Raw genomic sequence first — 20784 nt, 5'->3', positions numbered from 1 at the left:
GGTCCACGCTGCTGCCAGGGCCGTGCTGATGGTCACGATTTGTGTTAGTGCCCGTGATGTTGGTGCCCATGATCTGTCACTACCTCTTCCCCTCAAAAGAAAAGAAATAGTATAGACAGTCCTTGGAGTTTGTGATAGGGATGAAGAAGTGTAGCTCTTCCCAGTTCACAGAGCAGAGGTGGAGGGAGGCCTCTGGTCTCTTTACAGGGCTGGCCACTATTAGTTTGACCATGCTCTCATGAGTAAGTGGACAACACAAATTGGGTTCCATGTCTCTGTTTTCCTTTTCTTCCTTTCTTTGGGGAGGGCACACGAGTGGGAGGGTGACCCTGGGAGGAATGGGAAGTGTGACCAGGATGCACTGTGTGAAATTCCCAAATAATCACAAAAACATTATGCTGGAAAAAACGTTTTATAAATGAACATTAAATTTTTAATTAAATTTAAAAAATTAATTATGTGCATTTGGACTTTTAAATATTAAAAATCCATTGTATACACTCATTGCATATGGTATTGTATTATCTAAGGAAATTTTCACACAAGTACACACTGTACATTGAGTTATGTTCTCTATCAAACTTCTCTCCCCATTTTATCGTCTCTGCTCCCATCAGTTTCCTGTTACCATAGACAAGTTTTGTTTTTACTTTCATTTTATACGTGATTTTATGTGCATAGAAAATCTGAGACTGGCTTGATTTTATTTATTTATTTATTTATTTTTTTTTTCTGAGACAGGGTTTCTCTGTGTAGCTCTGGCTGTCCTGGAACTCACTCTGTAAACCAGGCTGGCCTCAAACTCAGAAATCTGCCTGCCTCTGCCTCCCAAGTACTGGGATTAAAGGCATGCACCACCACAGCCCTGCAGCTATTTTATCTTTAAATTCTCAGCTCATGTGTATGTGAAGCACATACCAAGGCCCAGCTATGTCATATAAATGTTACAGCATTGGTTCTGAAGGCTGCCTGGAGAAGCCACACATCTTGCCTTCCCAAGCATGACAGCAGAAGAGACGAGACTGCAGCAGTATAGAGGTTTGCCTTCAGAGCCAGCGCGCATGCTGTCCCACTGTGTGCTTATAGCTATGAAGCCGCCACACTGATATGATGTCATTATTCTATGCAATATAAGAAAAGCTCCAGAGAGGATATAAATATACAAGACACACTTGAAAAAAAATCAGAATGGATGTGAAGGCTTTTATTGGGAAAGAAATTTCTATAATTATAAAGATTTCATTGAAATAAGTTTATGAGTAATTCAAGGTAAAGTTAAAAGTAGTAAAAAGCAATTAAAAACAAATACACTAAAACCATGTTATACATCAATTCTCAAGAATATATTATTTTCCAATTTTGACTTAATAATGAATGTGAAACTGTAATAGTACAGATGACATGGTATTATACTTTCCTAAAGCATAAAGACAAATATTAGATTTAACATTTTTATCAATCCCATTTGATATCAAAGAAAGGATTACTGGTAAAAAATAGTTTTAAATTTCAGGAAAAATGAACACGATAAAAAGGCAGATATTGTACTTATTTACTTTACAAATATTTTGAGGGAAAAAATTCAAAGTCATTTTTTGAATATAAGACTCAAGTCATAAAAATCACAGAATACAAGATATTGTGAAACAATGAAGTACCAGGGCCCATGCTTTCTGACATCCTGTGGATATGAAAATGAACAGAAATATTTCCTGAACAGTAAACGACACACACAGCCTTAAAAACGCAGAGGGCAGAGGAAGTAGCTCAGTACTTCCTTCAGACAACAGACGGCGGCGCTCTGGAAGAGATGAAGTAGACACCTCTCCCTCTGTGATGGATGCTGGATGATGAAGTACACCTGTAGACACCTCTCCCTCTGTGATGGATGCTGGATGATAGGCAGGAAGCTACTTCAATGGTGAAAACGATGTTGGAACCAGGAACATATTCTGCTGGGACTCTAGGTAACTGACACTTTCCCGAACAGCAGCCACCACTCTAGGGTCCTCATGAGACCAGTGTCTCCCTGCTGCTCGGCTGTCTGCACTCTCGGTCCACCACAGAACATGGACTGCAGAGGAGAATCATGAGTCAGCTGTGATTTTCTTCAAAGACTGGCACTCCCTCCGCACTCCCTCCAGCTGCAAGGATGAGCACTCCCCTTGCTTCAAGGACCCATCCTCGCTCAAAGTAACCATGTTTGCCCAAGATAACCTGTAACCTTCCACTGAGGCATGAATTGCCGCTGATGTCCCCATTCCTTACGACATAGAACACAGCCTAAGTATCCCCTCCCTTTTTTCTTTATGGTCTGTTTCTTTAAAAAACCCCAGTGGCAGCTGCTGCATCTGTTTTGCATTTGGACACGGGACATGGGAGTGGCCTAGTGCACTGAAGAATTAAACCTCATGTATTTGCATCAAGAACGGTCTCTAGTGAATTTTTGGGGCGTCGTCCTATCCCAACACTTGAGTGAAGATTTCCCAGGATTCGGGGGTCTTTTCAGTACATGTGCATATGTGTACTCTATTCTAGATATAATCTTGTAGCAGGTAATTTAAAAAATGTGTGTGGCACCGGGATGGAGTCTGGGGTCTTTTGAAAGAATGGGAATGAATGCTGGGTAAGTACTCTCCCTCTGCTGTCTGTCTATCCCTGACCGAGTGTGTACATGTAGCTCTGTATGCTGTGGCTGCACATTCATATGTGAAACTAGAGGTCAGTGTAGGGTGTCCTCCTCAACTGCTCTCTTCCTGTTTTGATACAGGGTCTCTCACTGAACTTGGAACTTCACAATAGGCTAGACTAGCTGGCAAGCCTCCTACTTTCATCTTCCCAGGGCCGAGACTGCAGACAGCTTTGATATGGATGCTAGGGATCAAAGACAGGCCATCATGCCTGGGCAGTCTGAGGATCCGTACTGGGGTCCTGGGAAGCCTTTTTATATGGGACACTTCTTTGGTCTTTGCATTCCTTTGCCATTCATAAAACACTGTTAACTTCAATAATCAGAAATAGGTAACTTTTTTGTTTGTGTTTGTCCATAATGTTTGCATTTATAAAAATATATATTTATATTTTCATTTAGAAATATCTTTACTCCAATATTATTATTTTGAAATATATCATGAGACTTTTAGAAAAATGATAAAAATAATTAATATTTTTTTAAAGACTCTTCCAGTTTCTAAACAACTGCTAACCTGTAAAATAGTTCCAAAGAGTATTAGCAATCAATAAAGAATAAGATTCAAATCAGTGTTTTCATACTTCACAATTAGGGAAAAACTCTCAAAATTAAAATCAACGTTAAAAAAACAAAACAAAACCAAGAAACATAGGCAATCTCCATCTCACAGAAACAGACAGCTGTACCTCTGTTGAGGGCTCCATATTCTGTGTGGAAAACACCAACTAGGGTAGAGTAGCCAAGCTCAACATGGGCATTGACTGCCCTTTTGAATGCATTACCCCACAGAGCTGGGCCGCCAGGCTTCATCTGAAAGGTAGCCAGTTCATAGACTCCTAGAATTGATAGAATTAATCAAATAATTAAGAAATTACTCAACAGACACTATTCAGGCAATTTTCTTTATTTTACTCTAGGAGAGGGAAGTAACTGCATACACACACACACACACACACACACACACACACACACACACACACACACTTGAGGGAATGGTCAGCCAATGACTGGCCCCGCTATGAGAAAGAGCCTGCAGCTGACACTATTCATGATATTCTGCTATGGTTGCAGACAGGAAGCCAACATAACTGTCTCCTGAGAGGCTTCATGCAACAGCTGATAGAAACAGATGCAGAGACCCACAGCCAAACATTAGGAAGACCTCAGGGAGTCTTGTGGAAGTGGGACCCCAACAACTGGGGCAGGGGCTATCTGTGCCACAGACTCTGTTGCCTGCTTCTGAATCCCTTTCCCCTAGCTGGGCTGCCTTGTCTGGCTTGAGTGGAGAGGATGCACTTGGTTCTGATGTGACTTGATGAGCCAGGGCGGGTTGGTACCAGGGTGTAGGGGAGCTCCCCTTCTCCTCAGAGAGGGGAGGAAAAATGGAAGAAGGGAGGTGGGAGGGTGGGATGAAGGAGGAAGGAGGCCGAGGTCAGAAGGTAAAGTGAGTAAGTAAATAAATTACTGAAAAAAGGTCATCTGCAGATACAGTTTTATGTAGATGTATTTGTTAGTTCTTTGCATTATTTTTCCTCGTTTTTATGCTGAGAAGTTCTTATCTATGTTTAAGGTTAATCTTAATAACTAAGGGGAAATAAAAGCTATATAAAAACAATTATATTAGTTTTAATCTGGGAATTTTATCAATGTACCAGTTACTGATACTTTATCACAAAATTGGATTTTAAGTTATATAAGTCTATAAGGAAGGAAATATGCATCTTCTGATCTACTTTTCCCTCTTCTTTTCAACTTTGAGAGGGAAGATCCATTCTTTGTGTAATTTCTCCCTCTGAGAGTCTTTTGCTAACAAGAATAGCAAGAGAAAAGTTGGCCTGAAGTCAACTCTGACTTTTAGGAAAAGGACTTCAGCATGGGATTTCATTGTTCTTGAATATCCAAGTATTGTTTGAGAAGGTTTTTTGTTGTTATTGTTTTTGTTTTTTAACCTCTAGTCAGAAATATAAAGCAGAAATAAGAAACTGGAGAATAAGTAATCTGATAGAAGAAGAAAAAGAACAAGGCCAAAAAAGAATTATGAAAAATTTAGAGGAAAGTAACATTTATGTCCAGTGAGAGGGCTCAGTGTGTGAAAATGCTTGTTGCCAAGCCTGACAGTACAGTCCTTGGAACACATACAATATAAGGAAGGAACCAACTCCCCCAAGTTGTGCTCTGAACTTCCTGTGTGCACGATCTGACATACACATATACTACATAAGTAAATAACTGTGGAAGGTGAAAAAACCAAACCAAACCAAACCAAACCAAACCAAACCAAACCAAAGCAGACTAACCAAGACTTGACACTGCAAGAGATGGCAACTATGTTTGCACCTTGCTGAAAGCACAGGGTGGACCTAAGTAGATCAATGCTGCACACCTTGTGGCTTGGCTCCCAAAACCCAGGCTAGGGGGGCAAGGGAAGGAAGAACAGACAGATATACAGACACACAGACAATGATGCTGGGTCAGGTGAGGTTTTATAACATTGCTGCTACCACCACCACCTGAAGCCTCCCCTTGTTTTTTTTTTTTTTTTTTTAGATGCAGCACAGGGGGCAGGGTTAGCTAGCCTAGTAGGAAGTCTCCTAGGTGAGCAGTCTCAGGCTGTAAACACACAGGAGGAGGAAGCTGCAGTTGTTATGGGAATGCAGGATCAATCATTCATAAATATTCATACATGAGCCCTAAGGAAAGTTTTGCCATTTCTCTTGAGCCTTGAATTTATTCAAGAATAAACTAAGATCAGTTTTAATTTCAATACTCACAGCATTATTCCTATAAAAAACAACTAATTCATTGGTTTTTGATTTCCAGGGGCACTTTCTTTTTCTAAATCACTTAACATCTGAACAATTTCAGTCATGACAACTTACCTAAGACAAACTTACCTTCCTTAGGAGGTGTTCCTATTTTGCACCATGGTACCAAGTAGGTAATCTCAACTTCTTGTTTATCAATGAAAGGTAAATTTGGAATGAGGAATCGTTCCTGCCATTCCTTATCCTCGGCCAAGGCTTTGCGGACTGCAGTTCGATGAGCAAAATTATCTATGGTAGAAAAAAAATGGAGACAAGTTTATACTGTTTTATTTAAAATGGTCTACCCCTCCTTGGATTTCACCCAAATGAGCAAACATTTTATCAATAGTACACAAGACACTGTCTTATGGCTTTGGAAACACCTATATGCAAAGATTTGCTCTCTACATCAAATCACAGTCTTCAGGGTAAAAGAAAAGTAAACTATTGTAATCCCACTGTACTGGTTGGTTTTGTGTGTCAACTTGACACAAGTTGGAGTTATCACAGAGAAAAAAGCCTCCCTTGAGGAAATGCTTCCATGAGATCCAGCTGTGGGGCATTTTCTCAATTAATGATCAATGGTGGAAAGGCCATTGTGGGTGGTGCCATTCCTGGGCTGGTCATAACTGGATTCTGTAAGAAAGCAGGCTAAGCAAGCCAGGGGAAGCAAGCCAGTAAGTAGCACCCCTCCATGGCCTCTGCCTCAGCTCCTGCCTCCAAGTTCCTGCCCTGTGTGAGTTCCTGTTCTGACTTCCTTAGGTGATGAACAGCAATGTGGAAGTATAAGCTAAATAAACCCTTTCTCCCCAACTTGCTTCTTGGTCATGATGTTTTGTGCAGGAAAACAAACACTGACTAAGACATTCACTGAACAGGTTTCACAGGTTCTACCACTCAGTGGTGTACAGGAATTAAATTACTGTATGTTTCTCAGTCTGTGATATGGGGAAATAAGATTAACATCAACTACCAGGTTTGCGGTAAGGATTAAAGGAGCCCATGAAGAGGGTTTAAAACAGACTTCAGCACTTTGAACTGAATATATGTGGAATTTTCTTATTCGACTGAAGCATCCACCTGACAGGATTTTCAGTTGAGAAAGAAATACTTTGGTAATGATGGTATGTGGTCAAGATATACTTTGAGAAAATTTCAACATAAGTAAAAGGAAAATGCACTCTCCAAGCCCTGCTCTCCTTAGGGTGAACAAAATGGCATTGATTCTCACACTTTGTTAGTACTCTTAAAGGGTCATGTTTTAGCTGGTATAGTATCTGAAGCCTTTATTAATTTTAATGAGACTTGATCTAGTATAACATGGAAAAATTCCAAACTGTGTCATGATAGGTAGAGAATGAATAATTTTCAGAGTAAAGCATTTTTTGAGCATTAATTTGGACACTGATGGAGAAGTCCAAAATGAAATGAATAAAGGTTCCTTGGGAACCCTCAGGCTCTGACATAGGCTCGGAAGACCAGACAGGGCAGTTAAGAAAGTTCACAGATTCTTCACACTTGTTCTGTGGCATGAGAACATTCTCAATTCCTCTGCCTTCATCTCTATTATAGAACAAGAACAGTGAATTCTTTGAAACTGTGAAGAACTTAAACAAAAGTGATTACAAAATCATTACATCTTAGAGTTGAGAAACTTAAAGCTGGTAGTCGATGATCCTCTCAAAGGCTTTAAATATGAAAATAATTAAAAGAATAACTAAAATGTTGATACCCAGCCCTAGCTCTATTAATAGGATACTTTCATTTTGTACTCTGAACAAACTTGGACTTTTGCAAGCACAGAATTGGACTTTACAAAAGATATTTTTTCCAACAAACCATTCCAAAACTGAAAATTAAAGTTAGTTCATCCTATTAGAGATTCAGGAGATAATACATTCCTGTACATATTAACCTGAGAGTCTAGGCAAGTGGTTGATACAAAGTAGTCACTAAGTAACTATATTGTTTTCAAAATGTCTTCTGTATGTACAGTAACAGACTGAAGAACCAAGCTTCACAGACTACTTGACAACATTTGCATGAAGCAGAGGCTGGGTAAGTCATACCATACTTCCAAATATGGAATACTCTGTTCGTTCTGCCTCCAAATTCTACAGTCCAGTATCCAATCATTTCAGAGTGAGCTGTCCGAAGGTGAACACTTTTCTTAAAATTTTCCAGGAACTCATTTGTCTTTGAGGGCTTGAGAAAATAGGTGCGGAATTCATATAATGTCCCATCGCTTTGCCTGGGGCCCGTAGCAAAAGGCGAACATACCTGAGGGTGGGAAAAAAAAACGGGACATTGAAATATTTTAGAAAAGATTTATCATGCTGTTACAATCTTGTATTTGAAACTGGAAACAGAAGACACAAAGTAGATTCATAGTCATATTTCTATTTCTCCTGTCAACTCTTTATAGACAGACATGTTTATGTAGAGGTACCAATAAAGGTAACTGCTCCCAAGTGTGCTGAGTAGTTACTTTTCCTGGCTGGAGGCCATTTTTAAGTACATTTTCACGAAAAGTTGCTGATATGCAATCGCCAAGGTTGTAATCATGTTTCCCGGGGAGCCTTATAACTTTGGAGTTCTCTCTTATGTACTGGAGTTTTCTCTTATGTAGTCAGAACCAGTATTCAATAGTACGACCCATTTAAAAGAAGATTGCACATTCTGTAATGGGTATCTTTTTGACAGACACAATGAAAATCTTTATTAGCAGAAGACTTTTTGGGTTCCTAAAAGAAATGAGTATTATTTAGATCTAAACTTTTTTTTTAAGTACTCAGTGAAGTAAATTACTGTTTTTTTTTTTAAAGGATGCCATGAACCATTAAAATTGCTCTGAATATAGTGGATGGCTGTATAAACGCTGAAAAGGGAGAATTCAGGGAGACAGAAGTGCTCCGAAACATTAGTCTCATGGTGGGGTTCACAGGTGGTATACCCACAGAGCATTAGGGGACCAGGAATGTTAGCCACACAGGGGCCTCTCCTCAATGGAGGGATTATGTTTTCCTGCCCAGAAGGCTAGAAATGGATATTACTGAAGATCTGGTGACCTTTTTGCTATCAGTGGTGGCAGACCTCACCCACCTTTTGCTACAGCTCACCCAAATCTAGATGTCACAGGTACTTTATCACCGGCTGACCTTGATGCTATTGGTCAGACACCACACTAGATTCTAGGCCCCTAGACTATAGAACCTACCCTCAAGTCACATGAACTCTATCACCTGCTGACCTCTATGCTATTGGTCAGACACACTAGATTCTAGGCCCCTAGACTATAGAACCTACCCTCAGGTCACAGGTACTTTATCACCTGCTGACCTCTGTGCTATTGGTCAGACACCACACTAGATTCTAGGCCCTAAACTACAGAACCTACCCTCAAGGTCCTTTGCAAAGGAGTTTCTATGAAGTCAAACCTGGAATTGGTGATCGTTGTCTGGAAACCTAGAACAGGAATGGCTGCTTCTGAAAACTTTTTCCCAAATTATACTGTGTTAACTATGCTTACAATGAACTGCCTGGCAGTAAGACTTAGAATCCCCAAAGTCTGATCCAGGTTGACGATGTCAATATGAACCAAGTTCTTATTCACATCTCTTTGCTGTGCCTGGACACCTGCAGGGACCTCTTCAGTTTCAAATGAAAGATGCGATATGAAGTAGGGCATTTAATGCGCCCAAGTATATCAGGCTGATGGAAGTATCCTTTACCAGCAATATGCGTAGTATGAAAATCTTCATGTTGTGATTTGATAACTGCTAGAAAGCACCTTGCCATTAATTACCCTCTGTATGGTCTCTCTCTCACTCTCTCTAGCATGCATCTACTTTCTCAAAGTGGTTAAGTGAGAAAAACATTGAAAACCACTTTGGTAAGTCGAGCTATGATGAAATTAGTGCTGATCCTGCTCATCCTTGGGATTAATGAAAGCAACAGGCCTTAACTCTATTTTTAGCTATAAAACATAATAATAGATAAAAATTTTCTGTGTATCCAAGTATCTCATTTCACTCATGATTATTATGAGTTATGTGTCTATTTTTCCAAATAACTAAGCCTGTTATAAAAAACACGGCAGGTGCTCCTGAGGATGGCAGGAATGCTTTTCTTGTTTGTAATCACACTCTAAATAACTGCCTCAGACTTGTAGTTTAAAATATATAATAAAAGCTGCAGGGTTGGCTCAGTGGTTAACAGCACCCGTTGCTCTTGCAGAGAACCCAGGTCCCACTTCAGCACCCATTTGGTGCCTCTCAATGGGTTGTTACTCTAGTCCAAGAAGCCATTGTCTTTTTCTGACCTCCTCAAGCACCAGGTAATTATACGGTGCACAAAGACATAACAATAAATCTAAACTTGTAAAAGCATACCAGATCACAAAAAAATGAAACATGGCAAACTTATAACATTCTTTAGAGTGATTTGAGGAATTTCTATTTGTAGAATAGAAATTACTGATCAAAGATACTTTTACTATAATCTTTCACACCGAAAATATACATTAAAGAAATCTGTATTGAAAGGTGTGTGTTAAGGGGTGAGGTAGTTTTCTGTTTCAGGGCTCGGCCAAACTGTGCCAGGGTAGAAATCTGCTTGTCCCTATCTCCAAATTAGAACTTTTTGCCAACCATACTAGGAAGACAGCGAGGACAGAGGCCATATGGAGAGTATGTCCTTTTTTTTTTTTTTTAATGTTTACCACAAAATCTGTCTCCTAAACAAAGGAGGTCAAGAACTTCTGGGTTCAAGTCACAAATGGCCCAGGGTTAACAGCTGAGGTTGGTAGGCTTCCTCCTTCTTACGAAAGTCCCATTTCAGGCACAATCAGTTTCAGCAGGCTCCAGGGCCATGGTCGGCTTAAGATCCCTGGCCTTTGAGTTGCAGGGCAGGATGCTCCCAGGGCGACCCTGAACTCCACAAAACGCCTGCATTTGAACCAGCCAGGAACTGTAAACCCTGAGTGGCAGTCTCGATGGTGATATGTGCAAGAACGCAATGCTAAGGGTTTCAGGGACACCCCGTGCTAGGGAAAGACCTCTGTCCATTGTCCAGGGAGGCAACCTGGACAAGCAGATACCTATTCAAGTGTGGGGTGTCCTGGACTCACGAAATACTGGGTCTCGATTGAACCGGGCATTGGCTAGACCGACCAGGGGTTTGAGACCCAGCAAATGGATGTACACGCGCCCCAGACCCCACCCACCTCGCAGCCAAGAGGGTTCTGGCCCCACAAACACGCCTCCCCACAGACTCCGCCCACCTCCCTGTGCCTCCCCCTCACAGCAAGGCTCCGCCCAGTTCTCCCGAATACGGCACATTCCCCCGCACTACAGACCCGCCCACCTCGCAGCGACGTCATCACGCGCACCACACACCCCGCCCACCTCCCCTGGCCGCTCGTGCCCGCCACACACCCCGCCCACCTCCCTAAACTAAGCTCGCTTCTCCCACAGACCGCACCCACCTCCCTGAACCCCGTTACTGCACAACCTAAGCACAACGTCCACCTCCCTGCGCTCGACTCTCGCACGCCCTCGCGGCCCCTACCTGAGGAGCCAGAGCCCGCGGGGCCAGCGCGGTCCTCAGGCCGCTTCGGAGCGCGAGCATGTTATGACCCGGACTCAGGAAGACGACTGCGGGCGCAGGCACACGCGCTCTCCCGCTTCCTGGTGCGCGCGCCCGCTTCTGTTGGGGCTGTGCTGGACTGGGCGTGGCTCGGCGGCGTGGCTCCGCCCTCTCTCGCAAGCGCCAGGCTCTTGAGGTCTCTGCTGTCCGCTGTTTGTTTGCTAGGCCATTGTAGTGGTTGTGAACAGCTGGACACCGAGCCCGGTTCTCTTCTCAGGGTGGGGTGAACTTGTAGCAAGCATCTGCAAACTGTGGTAGAGTATTCTGCGTCCCCAATGCAACCCCAAACCCCATCCCCAGCATGGCCTGGGAGTCTCTGAACAAAGATGGGTTAATTTTCGTGGAGTCCAGAAGAGTGGGCTCGAAGGCCTGAAAGTCACACATGGAGACTTAAATAATTTTGTGTGATGCGAAAGCTGACCTATGACAGCCTCCGATTTTTGACCCTCAGACAAACTTCAATTCCAGTTTATATTTTCCTAGTGCGTGTCTGTGTTCTTTGTTAAGCATATTCTAGGTTTCATAATTTTCCAACTATATTCGCTTGGAAGATTAGGATTTAGAAACCACCTTTAAATACACTGCTTTCATTGGGTCTATTGTTCACAAACGTTAAATAGCTAAATAATCACAATCATTTCCCTGAAAATAGCTTCTTGGCCACTTTAACTAATGTACACTTAGCTATATTATTTACTAGTCATCAGGGATTAAAACCGTTTTAGCGTCATAAACCTGGAAATCCTGTTAGCCTTTAAACTCCTAACGATTTTATGCTTAGCAGATACATACAGCTCTAAAAACAAATTACATTCAACAAATATCATCAAAACATAAACGTTATGAAAATCAGGCGTGCTTCTTTATATAGGTATTAAATGGCAATTTTAGGCCTACATAAGACATTCCAAAAGTGGTGTGCATGAAAGTGATGTGCATTTGTAGTATTTGTAATGACTTTAAGTAGAACTTAAACTGTAAGTAGAATCTATGCCTTTTATTGACTAAAACACCACAAGTTCTGATAATATTGTGCTTTGTTCCGTTCTTTTATGAACAATGAAGGTGAGATAACAGCTTTTACCCAGCCAAGTTACCAGAAGCTTAGGGTGCAGGCAATAGACTATTTTGGAGTATTCACACACCCCTGCTCTTCATGCCTCTGTAAGGTCTCAGAGAAACCTGGGGCAAATGGCAAACCAGGTATCTATTAACATTTTAAAGCAGACACTGGCAAAGCTCCTTAGCACTTCTGTCCCACAGTCCCACCTCCCAGCCCTGAGCTTCCTTTGGCTTCACTTTGCTTCCCTCCCCTTTCCCCTCCCTCTCCTTCCCCTCTGCCTTCTCCCCTCTCCTTTCTCTTTCCCTTCCCCTTCTCCTCTCCCGCCTTCCTCCCTTTCCCCCTCCCCCTTTCCTTTCCCCCTTCCCCCTCCCCTCTCCCTCTTTCACTTTCCCCTTCCCCCTCCCCCCATCCCCATCTCCCTTCTCCCCTTCTCCCTTTCCTATAGAACCTCAGCTATCTTGACTAGATGCTATCTTGCTTGGTTCTCCTCTTGGCTTCTCTCTTTGTCCCCTTGCCTCCCCCCCCCCATTTCTTCCCCTCTCTCTTCTCCCCTCTCCCTTCTCCCTTCTCCTCTTGTCTATTCTGCCGGCCATGTCCTATCTAGACCCTTCCAGATGTCTCTGGCTGTTTTCTCCCTCCTGCCTAAAATAAAATCTTTCTCCTAGACCTTACCAGGAGTGGTCCTGTCCTCATTTTCATTTCAAAGAGACCACACCTACTGACTGACTGCTGACCATTATGTGCAAATCATTCTCTAGAGCACATATCCATTCAATTGCTGACTTCTAAGTCACAATTAATCTTGACTAAATACTATCAAAATAGGTTATAAATTTATACTTTCATATACCCTTGTGTACCGCTTTTCTGACCGTGTTATTTTTCATTTAGTCTGACTTTTGTGAAAATACATTTGTACACCTCAAAAAACAAGTAGGTGCCAGTTGCAGGATAGTTGACTTAGGATGCTGGCAAACAGAACAATGACCTTGGTGGCATTCCTGTTTGATTTGGTTCAAAGGTCAGACTTGTGCAACTGTGTGGACAGAAGCAGTGTGAAGGGACTCTGGCCAGCCGGACATGCAAACATGGCTGTGGCAGGCCTTGCCCTTCTCACACATCCCCTCTTGCCTCTGAAAAGCCATTAGATTTCATTCCTAAAGCTAGCGCCTTATTTTGGCCACTTCCTCCTGCGGCTGACTACTAAGGTCCAGCTCTCAAAGTATTGAAGTCCAGCAATCAAAAGCACCCTTTGGCTCACCATTAACATGTCCAATCAAAATTAAGCATCCCATCCAGACATGGGGGGGAGGGTGTCCCCCTGTTCCTTTATAAACTGCCATTTTCCTATGTGCCATGTCTGTGTCCTCTCTATCCAGAGACAATCCTTGGTCCCTGGGATAAATATCCCTTCCCCACTCCCTTGTTCCTTTCTCCCTACTCCTTCATCTCTATTTTCTGCCTCTGTCTCTTATTCCCTGGCCCTTTGCCCTCTATGGCAAGTAAATCTTTGTGCTGAGCACTTGGTCTTGGGATGTCTTGTGCTGATATTGGTCCCTGCAAGGTGGCTGTTCCCCTAGCCCAGCTAGGAATCCGCCAGGACGTGCAGGACTCCGGATGCTTACCTTCTGGATCCATACTCCTTGGAGAAGTTTCTCCTTTCAGAACTATATTCTAAGGCCACTAGATGGTGACATAGATTAACGTTTTGTTTCTCTGGGCATTAGCTCCAAATACCTCCCCCTCCCCTCTGCCCCTACGCACACAATTGGGGATTGGATCCACCATTTAAATGAATGCCAGGCAATTGTGCTGTCAATTGAGTTGTATTTCCAGTTCCTAATTTTTATGTTTTTGAGTTCTTATAAGTTAAACTACAAGTATTTTGAGTGGAGTCAATTTGTGCATGTGTGTATGTGATGCTTAATTTCAGTAAAGCTCAATTACTATCACAATGTTTGAGTTGCTTTATTGTATTTAAAAGGAGCTTGTAATACAGGTAAACTCAATTTTCATTCAATGACCTTTTAGCGAGTTTATGAACTCCTTTGAGGATCTTGTAGTAAAGATAAAAATCAGTTTTCATTAATAGTGTCCTGCTTATATCACCAAAGTATCTTTTGTGTGTTGAACATTAAATAAAACACTGTGGAAGGAAAAAGACTAAGGCTCTCTTCTTGACCTGCCAGCAGTTGTTCATATTTCTTTATCTGTTTTGTTTTTAGTATCAGTGGTAGGAAAGAGGTATGAATATCTTAAATATTTAATGGAAGGATAAGTTTTCATTTCTCTCTCTCTCTCTCTCTCTCTCTCTCTCTCTCTCTCTCTCTCTCTCTCTCTCTCTCTCTCTCTCTCTCTTTTGAAACAGGGTTTCTCTGTGTAGCCTGGCTGTCCTGGAACTCACTCTGTAGACCATGCTGGCCTCGAATTTAGAAGTTCACCTGTCTCTGCCTCCCTAGTACTGGGATTAATGTCATGCGCCACCACTGCCTGACCAAGTTTTTCATTTTTATTGAAATATTTTATTACCAAAAATATACTAACATGTATACTTACTATGTATTTTTATATATGTTTAAAATAGCCCTTTGAGTTTCTTTGGGATTTGGATTAAAAGTGAATTTTAGTGTCAGTGACATTTTAAGACCTAAAGGCCACCAATATAGTAATTTCCTAGAGGTTCCTCTTTACTCTTTCACTCTGTTTCCCACATGTGGACTTTTGGAGAAAGGTTCTGGACCCTTTGTAATTTTCTATTATCATTATTAAATGTAATAGCTTGTCTTTTTTTCAGTCTATTTTAGAATTACATGGCTTTCATTAATTGCTTTTATAGTATCCAGAATGAGCTCATTATAGTTTATTTTCAGTATTATATTGAAGAATAGAGCATTAAGGTAAGGGCTATCACATCTTTTCCATTTCTCAGAAGCTTCAGGACGCTGCCTAGGATTTCTCCATACATTCTGAGTTCAAACATTGCTATGTCTTCTATGAAGGTAGACACAGTTTATGGGAAATCAGAACTTTTAAGATTACAATTGGTGTTGGAAAACATTCCCAGTTATAGTTTGCAGTGTAGCTCTATAGTGCCACTGGGCATAGCCATCAGAGTCCAGACCGACTTCTTCGCATGTCAAGCCACCAAGACATTCAAAAAATATTCTCCAGAGATATTAAGCAAGTTAGTGGCACTGTCATATCTAATTGGAACAGGGAATGACATAAATCCAGCACAGCTACTTGCCAAAGATCCCCCAAAGCTGAACCACATGATGCAACCGCTGTTGTGCTGTCTTTCATTTTTGGTCTTAATCTTCACATGCTGCATGCTTTGGGAGGCTTTTGATATTTGTACAACTTGGGGATACTGGATTGATGGAAGATTTCCTATGAATCATTTATATTCTCTCTCAGGAATACTTCTTCTAAGCTTTCCCACAAAATTCCCTTCCTGCTTTTAGGGAGATATCCTTATCTGGCCCTACTTGAAGGTCTTCCTTGTCCCCTGGAGGTTGTGACCCAAATAAAGATGCCAGAGATCTCCTTATGAGGCTCTGGCTCCAAGATGCTCTTGGAACATCTGCCCGTGTACTTACTCAGGAACAAGATAATTAGAACAAGGTAAACTTAAAAAGGTAAATAAGATTTGGTGGACTAGAGGAGTTGTCAGCAGATCAGGTTAAAAGCCTCTTTCTTCTATATGCACAGGAGATTACAGAACATATAAAACTGGTATGCCCCTTGAGGAAAAGATTTAGCAACAACGTTAGATTGTCTGGAGCTATCTCTACCCTACATAGCAGCTCATACTGATGGACAAAGAATGGTATGGTAAAATGATCAGGAAAGTTAACTCATGCAGAGACACTGTGGTGGTGTATGACCAAGGAACAAGAGAATCCCAAAATTGGACTTATAAATAAATTCTACAAAGATACAAAAATATAAGTATTGTATTATGGCAGAAATAGAATAATAACAGCAGTAACTTTGGACTGAAGATTTTTTCTTGGGCTTAATGACAATTGGCACTCTGACCGCTAAGAGTTAATAATATGCTGCTCCGGACATGACAATTTGTGCAGGCAGGCTTGGATATTTTCTTTCTGTCTAGTGCCCTTGAAACTACAAGATTCTTAAATAATGGGTTATGGGGTTGATGAGGGCAAATGATTATAAAAGATAGCTCCCTCCTCACTGTTGCACAATGATCACTAAACTTATGATCAAGAGGAAGTTAAGACATGTGTCCAGAGACAAAAATGATATGATCTATGATTTGGAAGAGCATGAATCTATCCATGCCTACTGAATTCTGTTTAAATAAACACTCAGATTATCAGTCAGTCAGGCTGCAAAATTCCCCATTTTCAAAATTCACCATGTCTGACTTACTCCTCCCTTCAATAATTTATCTCCTCTGTGGGTCTTGGCCATTGCTGGGGCCGGCCAGCTCTAAGTGAGCGCTGGTGACTCATTTCTGACCACTCTTCCAGTGAGTTTTTCAAAACTTTATTTCTTTTCTATGTACTATTTTCAATACATATACGTATACATATACATGATCATATGTCATTTTTAAAGGCCCTGGTTTATTCCATTTGTTCAATTTTCAGTTATTGTTTTTCTTATTGATTTGAAGATTTACTATAGATGCTGGACTGAGAAACAGTGGCAACAGAAATAAGATAATGACCTTCAATGTTAGCTTCTTGTATAATCCCCATATTTAGTGACTCAGAGGGCAGAGGATTATGTTGAATGAAGGGCTAGAAACTCACACAGAAATTGTGTGTGTGATGTACTGTTTTATGCTCTCTATGATACAGGGTTATTATAAGAAAAATATACAAATGTTTATAATGGGAACTGATGCTGAGTTGTGGTTTCTTTTTAAACTTTCACAATATGAATGATCTTATACCAGATATACTTGACACAGGAACTTATTGGAAAGCTGATTTTTTTTTTCTAAGTTGAAGTTTAACTCTAAGTTAAAGATTAGAAAGCAATTGGCCAACAGAATAGATTTATTATATTACTACCCACAAGTCAATTTTTGTTTGTTAACTCACTTGAGTTTAGAAGGGAGAATATTATTTTGCCCTATACATTTCAGAAAGATACAGTCTACAGAGAGTCTTTCTTGTAGAAATTATGAGTCATGGGAAGAATTGTGTTTTTAGAGTATGCATTCTTAGATTTCAATTCTGGTTTTGAAACTTAGTAGTTATATGACCTTATAAATTACAAGTTATTTCATCTTGATTGTTGTTTTTTTACCAACCAAATGATACTGTTACTTAAGGTGATAGTGGTAATAAAATGAGATAATTTTTACTACCTTATTTCCCTACAATCATCTGTCATTTAATGATGGACATTCTAAGAAATGTTGAGATTTTTATACTTGAACGATCATAGAATATTTACAAACTAAAATTACTATGTCATTAGACCATTTATTCTATGGGATTCCTGTGTTCGATGTAGTCCACAATTAACAAAAGCATTATAGCTATGCGACTATATTCATTTGATAAGTTTCTACACTGATATTATAGAATAAAGGAACTAAGGGTATCAATTAAATATCCAAGTGTTTAGGGGAGACATTGGTCATCAACATATAGAAAGCGTTGGTTTTACTTGTAAAGTAAGTACACATCACTATTTTGAGAGAAGGTAAGTAGAAAGTTTGAGAAGTTTCAAACAGGATTTAGATAATTGTGTTTTCTAATTTGATCATGGGAGACAATGGTTACTGTTGCCTCTGCTTGTAGTCGTTGCTGGGAAGGTGTTTCCTTAGATTACACATAAGAGAACCAAGGCTAAAGAGTAAGGATGTCACATGGATACACTTGTAGTAAAGTTAGAACTAGGATTCAGGTGGGGCCCCTGGCCCAGGTCTTTTTATCTCATCTTTCTTCTATGCTAAGCTGGACTTAGGCCTAGTGTGATCTTTCTTAGTCCACAAGGCAAAGAATGTCAGGACCCACCATTCTGAGTAATATTGACATGGGGTTATTTTGTACTCTTTGAACTTCCTGGATTAGTGTCCCTACCACAGCATTGTTTGCTTTTTGAGTCACGCCATTTTGAAAAAGCTAATAGAGTAACCTAGTGAGAATCCGAAGAAGCAAACATTCAGAGGACCTAATGTCCTCAGGGGGGAAATCATTATAGATGCTTGTTTCTTTAGAATACTAAGATTTTGGGGCTAGAGAAGTAGCTCTGTGATTAAGAGCACATGCTGTTCTTAAAGAGGACCTGAGCTCAGTTCTCAGTGCCACACCAGGTAGCTTGCGATCATCTGGACCTTCATATCCCAGAGTCCTGGTGCCCAGGCCCTCTTCTGGCCTCCAATGATATTTGCAGTCATGTGCATGTACACACATAAATGAACACTCCCCCACATACACACACTTAAATAGTAAATCTTTAGATAATAAAGCTATGTATGTTTTTGCTACTCAACACAGAAATTTTCACCATGCTGAACAGAAAATCCAAACTACTTACCAGTTCTATGTGCGCTGGCTCCTGCTTTTCTTTCTTCACTTCTGTCTTTCTCTTAGCTCGCTACTTTCCTGCCTACTGCCTTGCTGCTGGGCATGTAAACTCATTTCTTCTGAGAACTTTAGTTTGCACACCTTCTGGCACTTTTCCCTGCAGTGCTCTTTGTCTCTTAAGTCTTCCTGGCTTGACCTTTCTCATTGTTTAGCTTTGGATAAAGAATCATCACAGAGAGATTACCTCTATCTAACTAGACCCTGTTGCCCCACTCACTGTTTTCCTATTTTGCTCTTTTTAGCCAACATTATGCTCTTTAACTGTGTATCTTATATAATTAATTCTTCAGGAATATTGACTACATGAAAGCACATATATTGTCTCATTAACCATGGACTTTCACATATGTAGTGCCTGGTTTATAGTTCAATGAATATCTTTTGTGTGTTAGATGCTGGTTGTGATTAGATTGAAGAGAGATCATTCTTTAGGGGATTTTTTAAAAAAATATTTTCATCTATAAAATGATGCATTAGCTTAAAGGCTATTATGGAATCAGACAACCAAATGAGAGTCAAATATGGTGGTACAGGCTTGTAATCCCAACATTTAGCAAGCTGTCCTAGTTAGGTTTACTATCACTGTGATGAATCACTATGACCATCTTGAGGTAGGAAGCATTTATTTGGTTCACACTTACATATCATAGACCATCAGCAAAGGAAGTCAGGACAGGAACTCAAACAGGGCAGAAACCTAGAGGTGGGAATTGAGGTACAGACAATGGAGGGCTGCTGTCTTGCTCCCCATGGCTTGCTTAGCCTGCTTTCTTATAGAATCCAGGACCCCCAGCCCAGACCACAAGTCCATTGTGGTGTTACCCACAATGGACTAGGCCCTTTTCCTTCAGTCACTAATGGAGAAAATGCCCTACAGAATTACCTACAGTCAGATTTTATGGAGGCAGTTTTTCAAGTGACATTCCCTCCTCTCAGGTGACTATAGATTGTGTCAAGTTGACATAAAACTAGCCAGCACAGAGGTAGCAGCAGGAGGATAGGAGCTTGAAGAAATCATTAGCTACACAGTGAGTTCTAGACTAATCTAGCCTGCCTAAGATCCCTTTTCAAAAAAAGCAAACAAACAAAAAACAAACTGAAGGCCTCCCCTAAAAAAAGACGAACAAATGAGACTGTTGTCATCTTTTCCAAATGATCCTGATGTGTCACGACAGTCCAGGTTCTCCTAGGTGACTCTACTGTGTCCTTCTTTTGCAGACACGTGACCTGCATGATTGGTGAGGATGAATGTACCACAGCCTTAGCTCTCCAGAACACCATGGACCTCTCCTGGTTGGGAATTGAAGTCTAGAGATCCCCTCACATACTTGCCAGTACAACAGAAGCAAAACCAGGACACTGCCTGTCCTCCCTGCCCAGGAGGTGCGATGCTGTGTCTAAAAGTGAGACTCCTGTTGATTCTTTCCAAGTGGGGAAGGATGAGCGCATGCTTGTTGGTGTGATGAAGTGAGCCTGCACTCCTGAGGGAACGGGGAAGGCCTGGCTGTGACAAGATGCCCAGGCAAAAGAAGCTTAGAGGAAGAAAGACTCACTTTGCTTTATGTTTCTAGGGCTATGGTTGCTCAGGTCAGTTGCTTTTTGGCCTGTCCTGAGGTAGTACATTATGGTGGAAGAAAGTCTCTCATTTTGTGTCAGCCAAGAAACAGAGATGGAGGAAGGGGTCCAAGATTCCAGTATGCCTTTCAAGGGCACAAGACCAGAGATGTATTCTCTCCATCGAGGCCCTACCTCCTAAACTTTCCAGCACCACTCGGGAAAACTACCACTTGTGCATGAAGGCTTCAACTGATGAGGTGGGGGAGGGGCACCATTCTAGGTCTAACCCATAACAAGTCACATGGTATTTCCTTAATGTAGGCATATTCACAAGAAGGATGACAAATTATTCCTTTCTATGCATTACATCAATTCTAAAGGTGATGAAAATATAAAAACTAGTAAAAAGCATCAGAATATATTGGCAATATTTTTATTAGGACAAAT

The 20784-nt window shown here is 41.0% G+C and overlaps 1 protein-coding gene and 1 long non-coding RNA gene across 2 annotated transcripts; one reads left to right on the top strand and one right to left on the bottom strand.

The window, feature by feature from the left end:
• Nucleotides 1-1183: 1183 nt before the first annotated feature.
• LOC127680799 (protein NipSnap homolog 3B) lies at nt 1184-11197 on the bottom strand. Its single transcript, XM_052176494.1, has 5 exons — nt 11065-11197; nt 7566-7776; nt 5587-5745; nt 3379-3528; nt 1184-2074 (listed from the first exon to the last, which is right to left on the bottom strand). The coding sequence occupies exons 1-5, from the start codon at nt 11122-11124 to the stop codon at nt 1911-1913; spliced, it is 744 nt and encodes a 247-aa protein (XP_052032454.1). The 5' UTR covers nt 11125-11197; the 3' UTR covers nt 1184-1910.
• LOC127680800 (uncharacterized) lies at nt 2438-20651 on the top strand. The gene is made up of 3 exons (XR_007977015.1): nt 2438-2626; nt 7492-7554; nt 19999-20651. It is a non-coding gene; the product is annotated as an uncharacterized LOC127680800 (long non-coding RNA).
• Nucleotides 20652-20784: the final 133 nt, after the last annotated feature.

This window comes from Apodemus sylvaticus, chromosome 3 (assembly GCF_947179515.1).
Source record: "Apodemus sylvaticus chromosome 3, mApoSyl1.1, whole genome shotgun sequence".
Lineage (NCBI taxonomy): Eukaryota > Metazoa > Chordata > Mammalia > Rodentia > Muridae > Apodemus > Apodemus sylvaticus.
The sequence above is the reverse complement of the archived record's forward strand: the minus strand, read 5'-3'. Positions and strand labels throughout refer to the sequence as shown.

Excerpts from the sequence above, each read along its gene's own strand:
- LOC127680799 (XM_052176494.1), bottom strand. The coding sequence starts at position 11,124 with ATGCTCGCGCTCCGAAGCGGCCTGAGGACCGCGCTGGCCCCGCGGGCT. Across the intron at positions 7,777-11,064 it reads CGCGGGCTCTGGCTCCTCAG|GTATGTTCGCCTTTTGCTAC; the intron begins GTAGGGGCCGCG and ends TCCCACCCTCAG. Across the intron at positions 3,529-5,586 it reads AGGAACACCTCCTAAGGAAG|GAGTCTATGAACTGGCTACC; the intron begins GTAAGTTTGTCT and ends TATCAATTCTAG.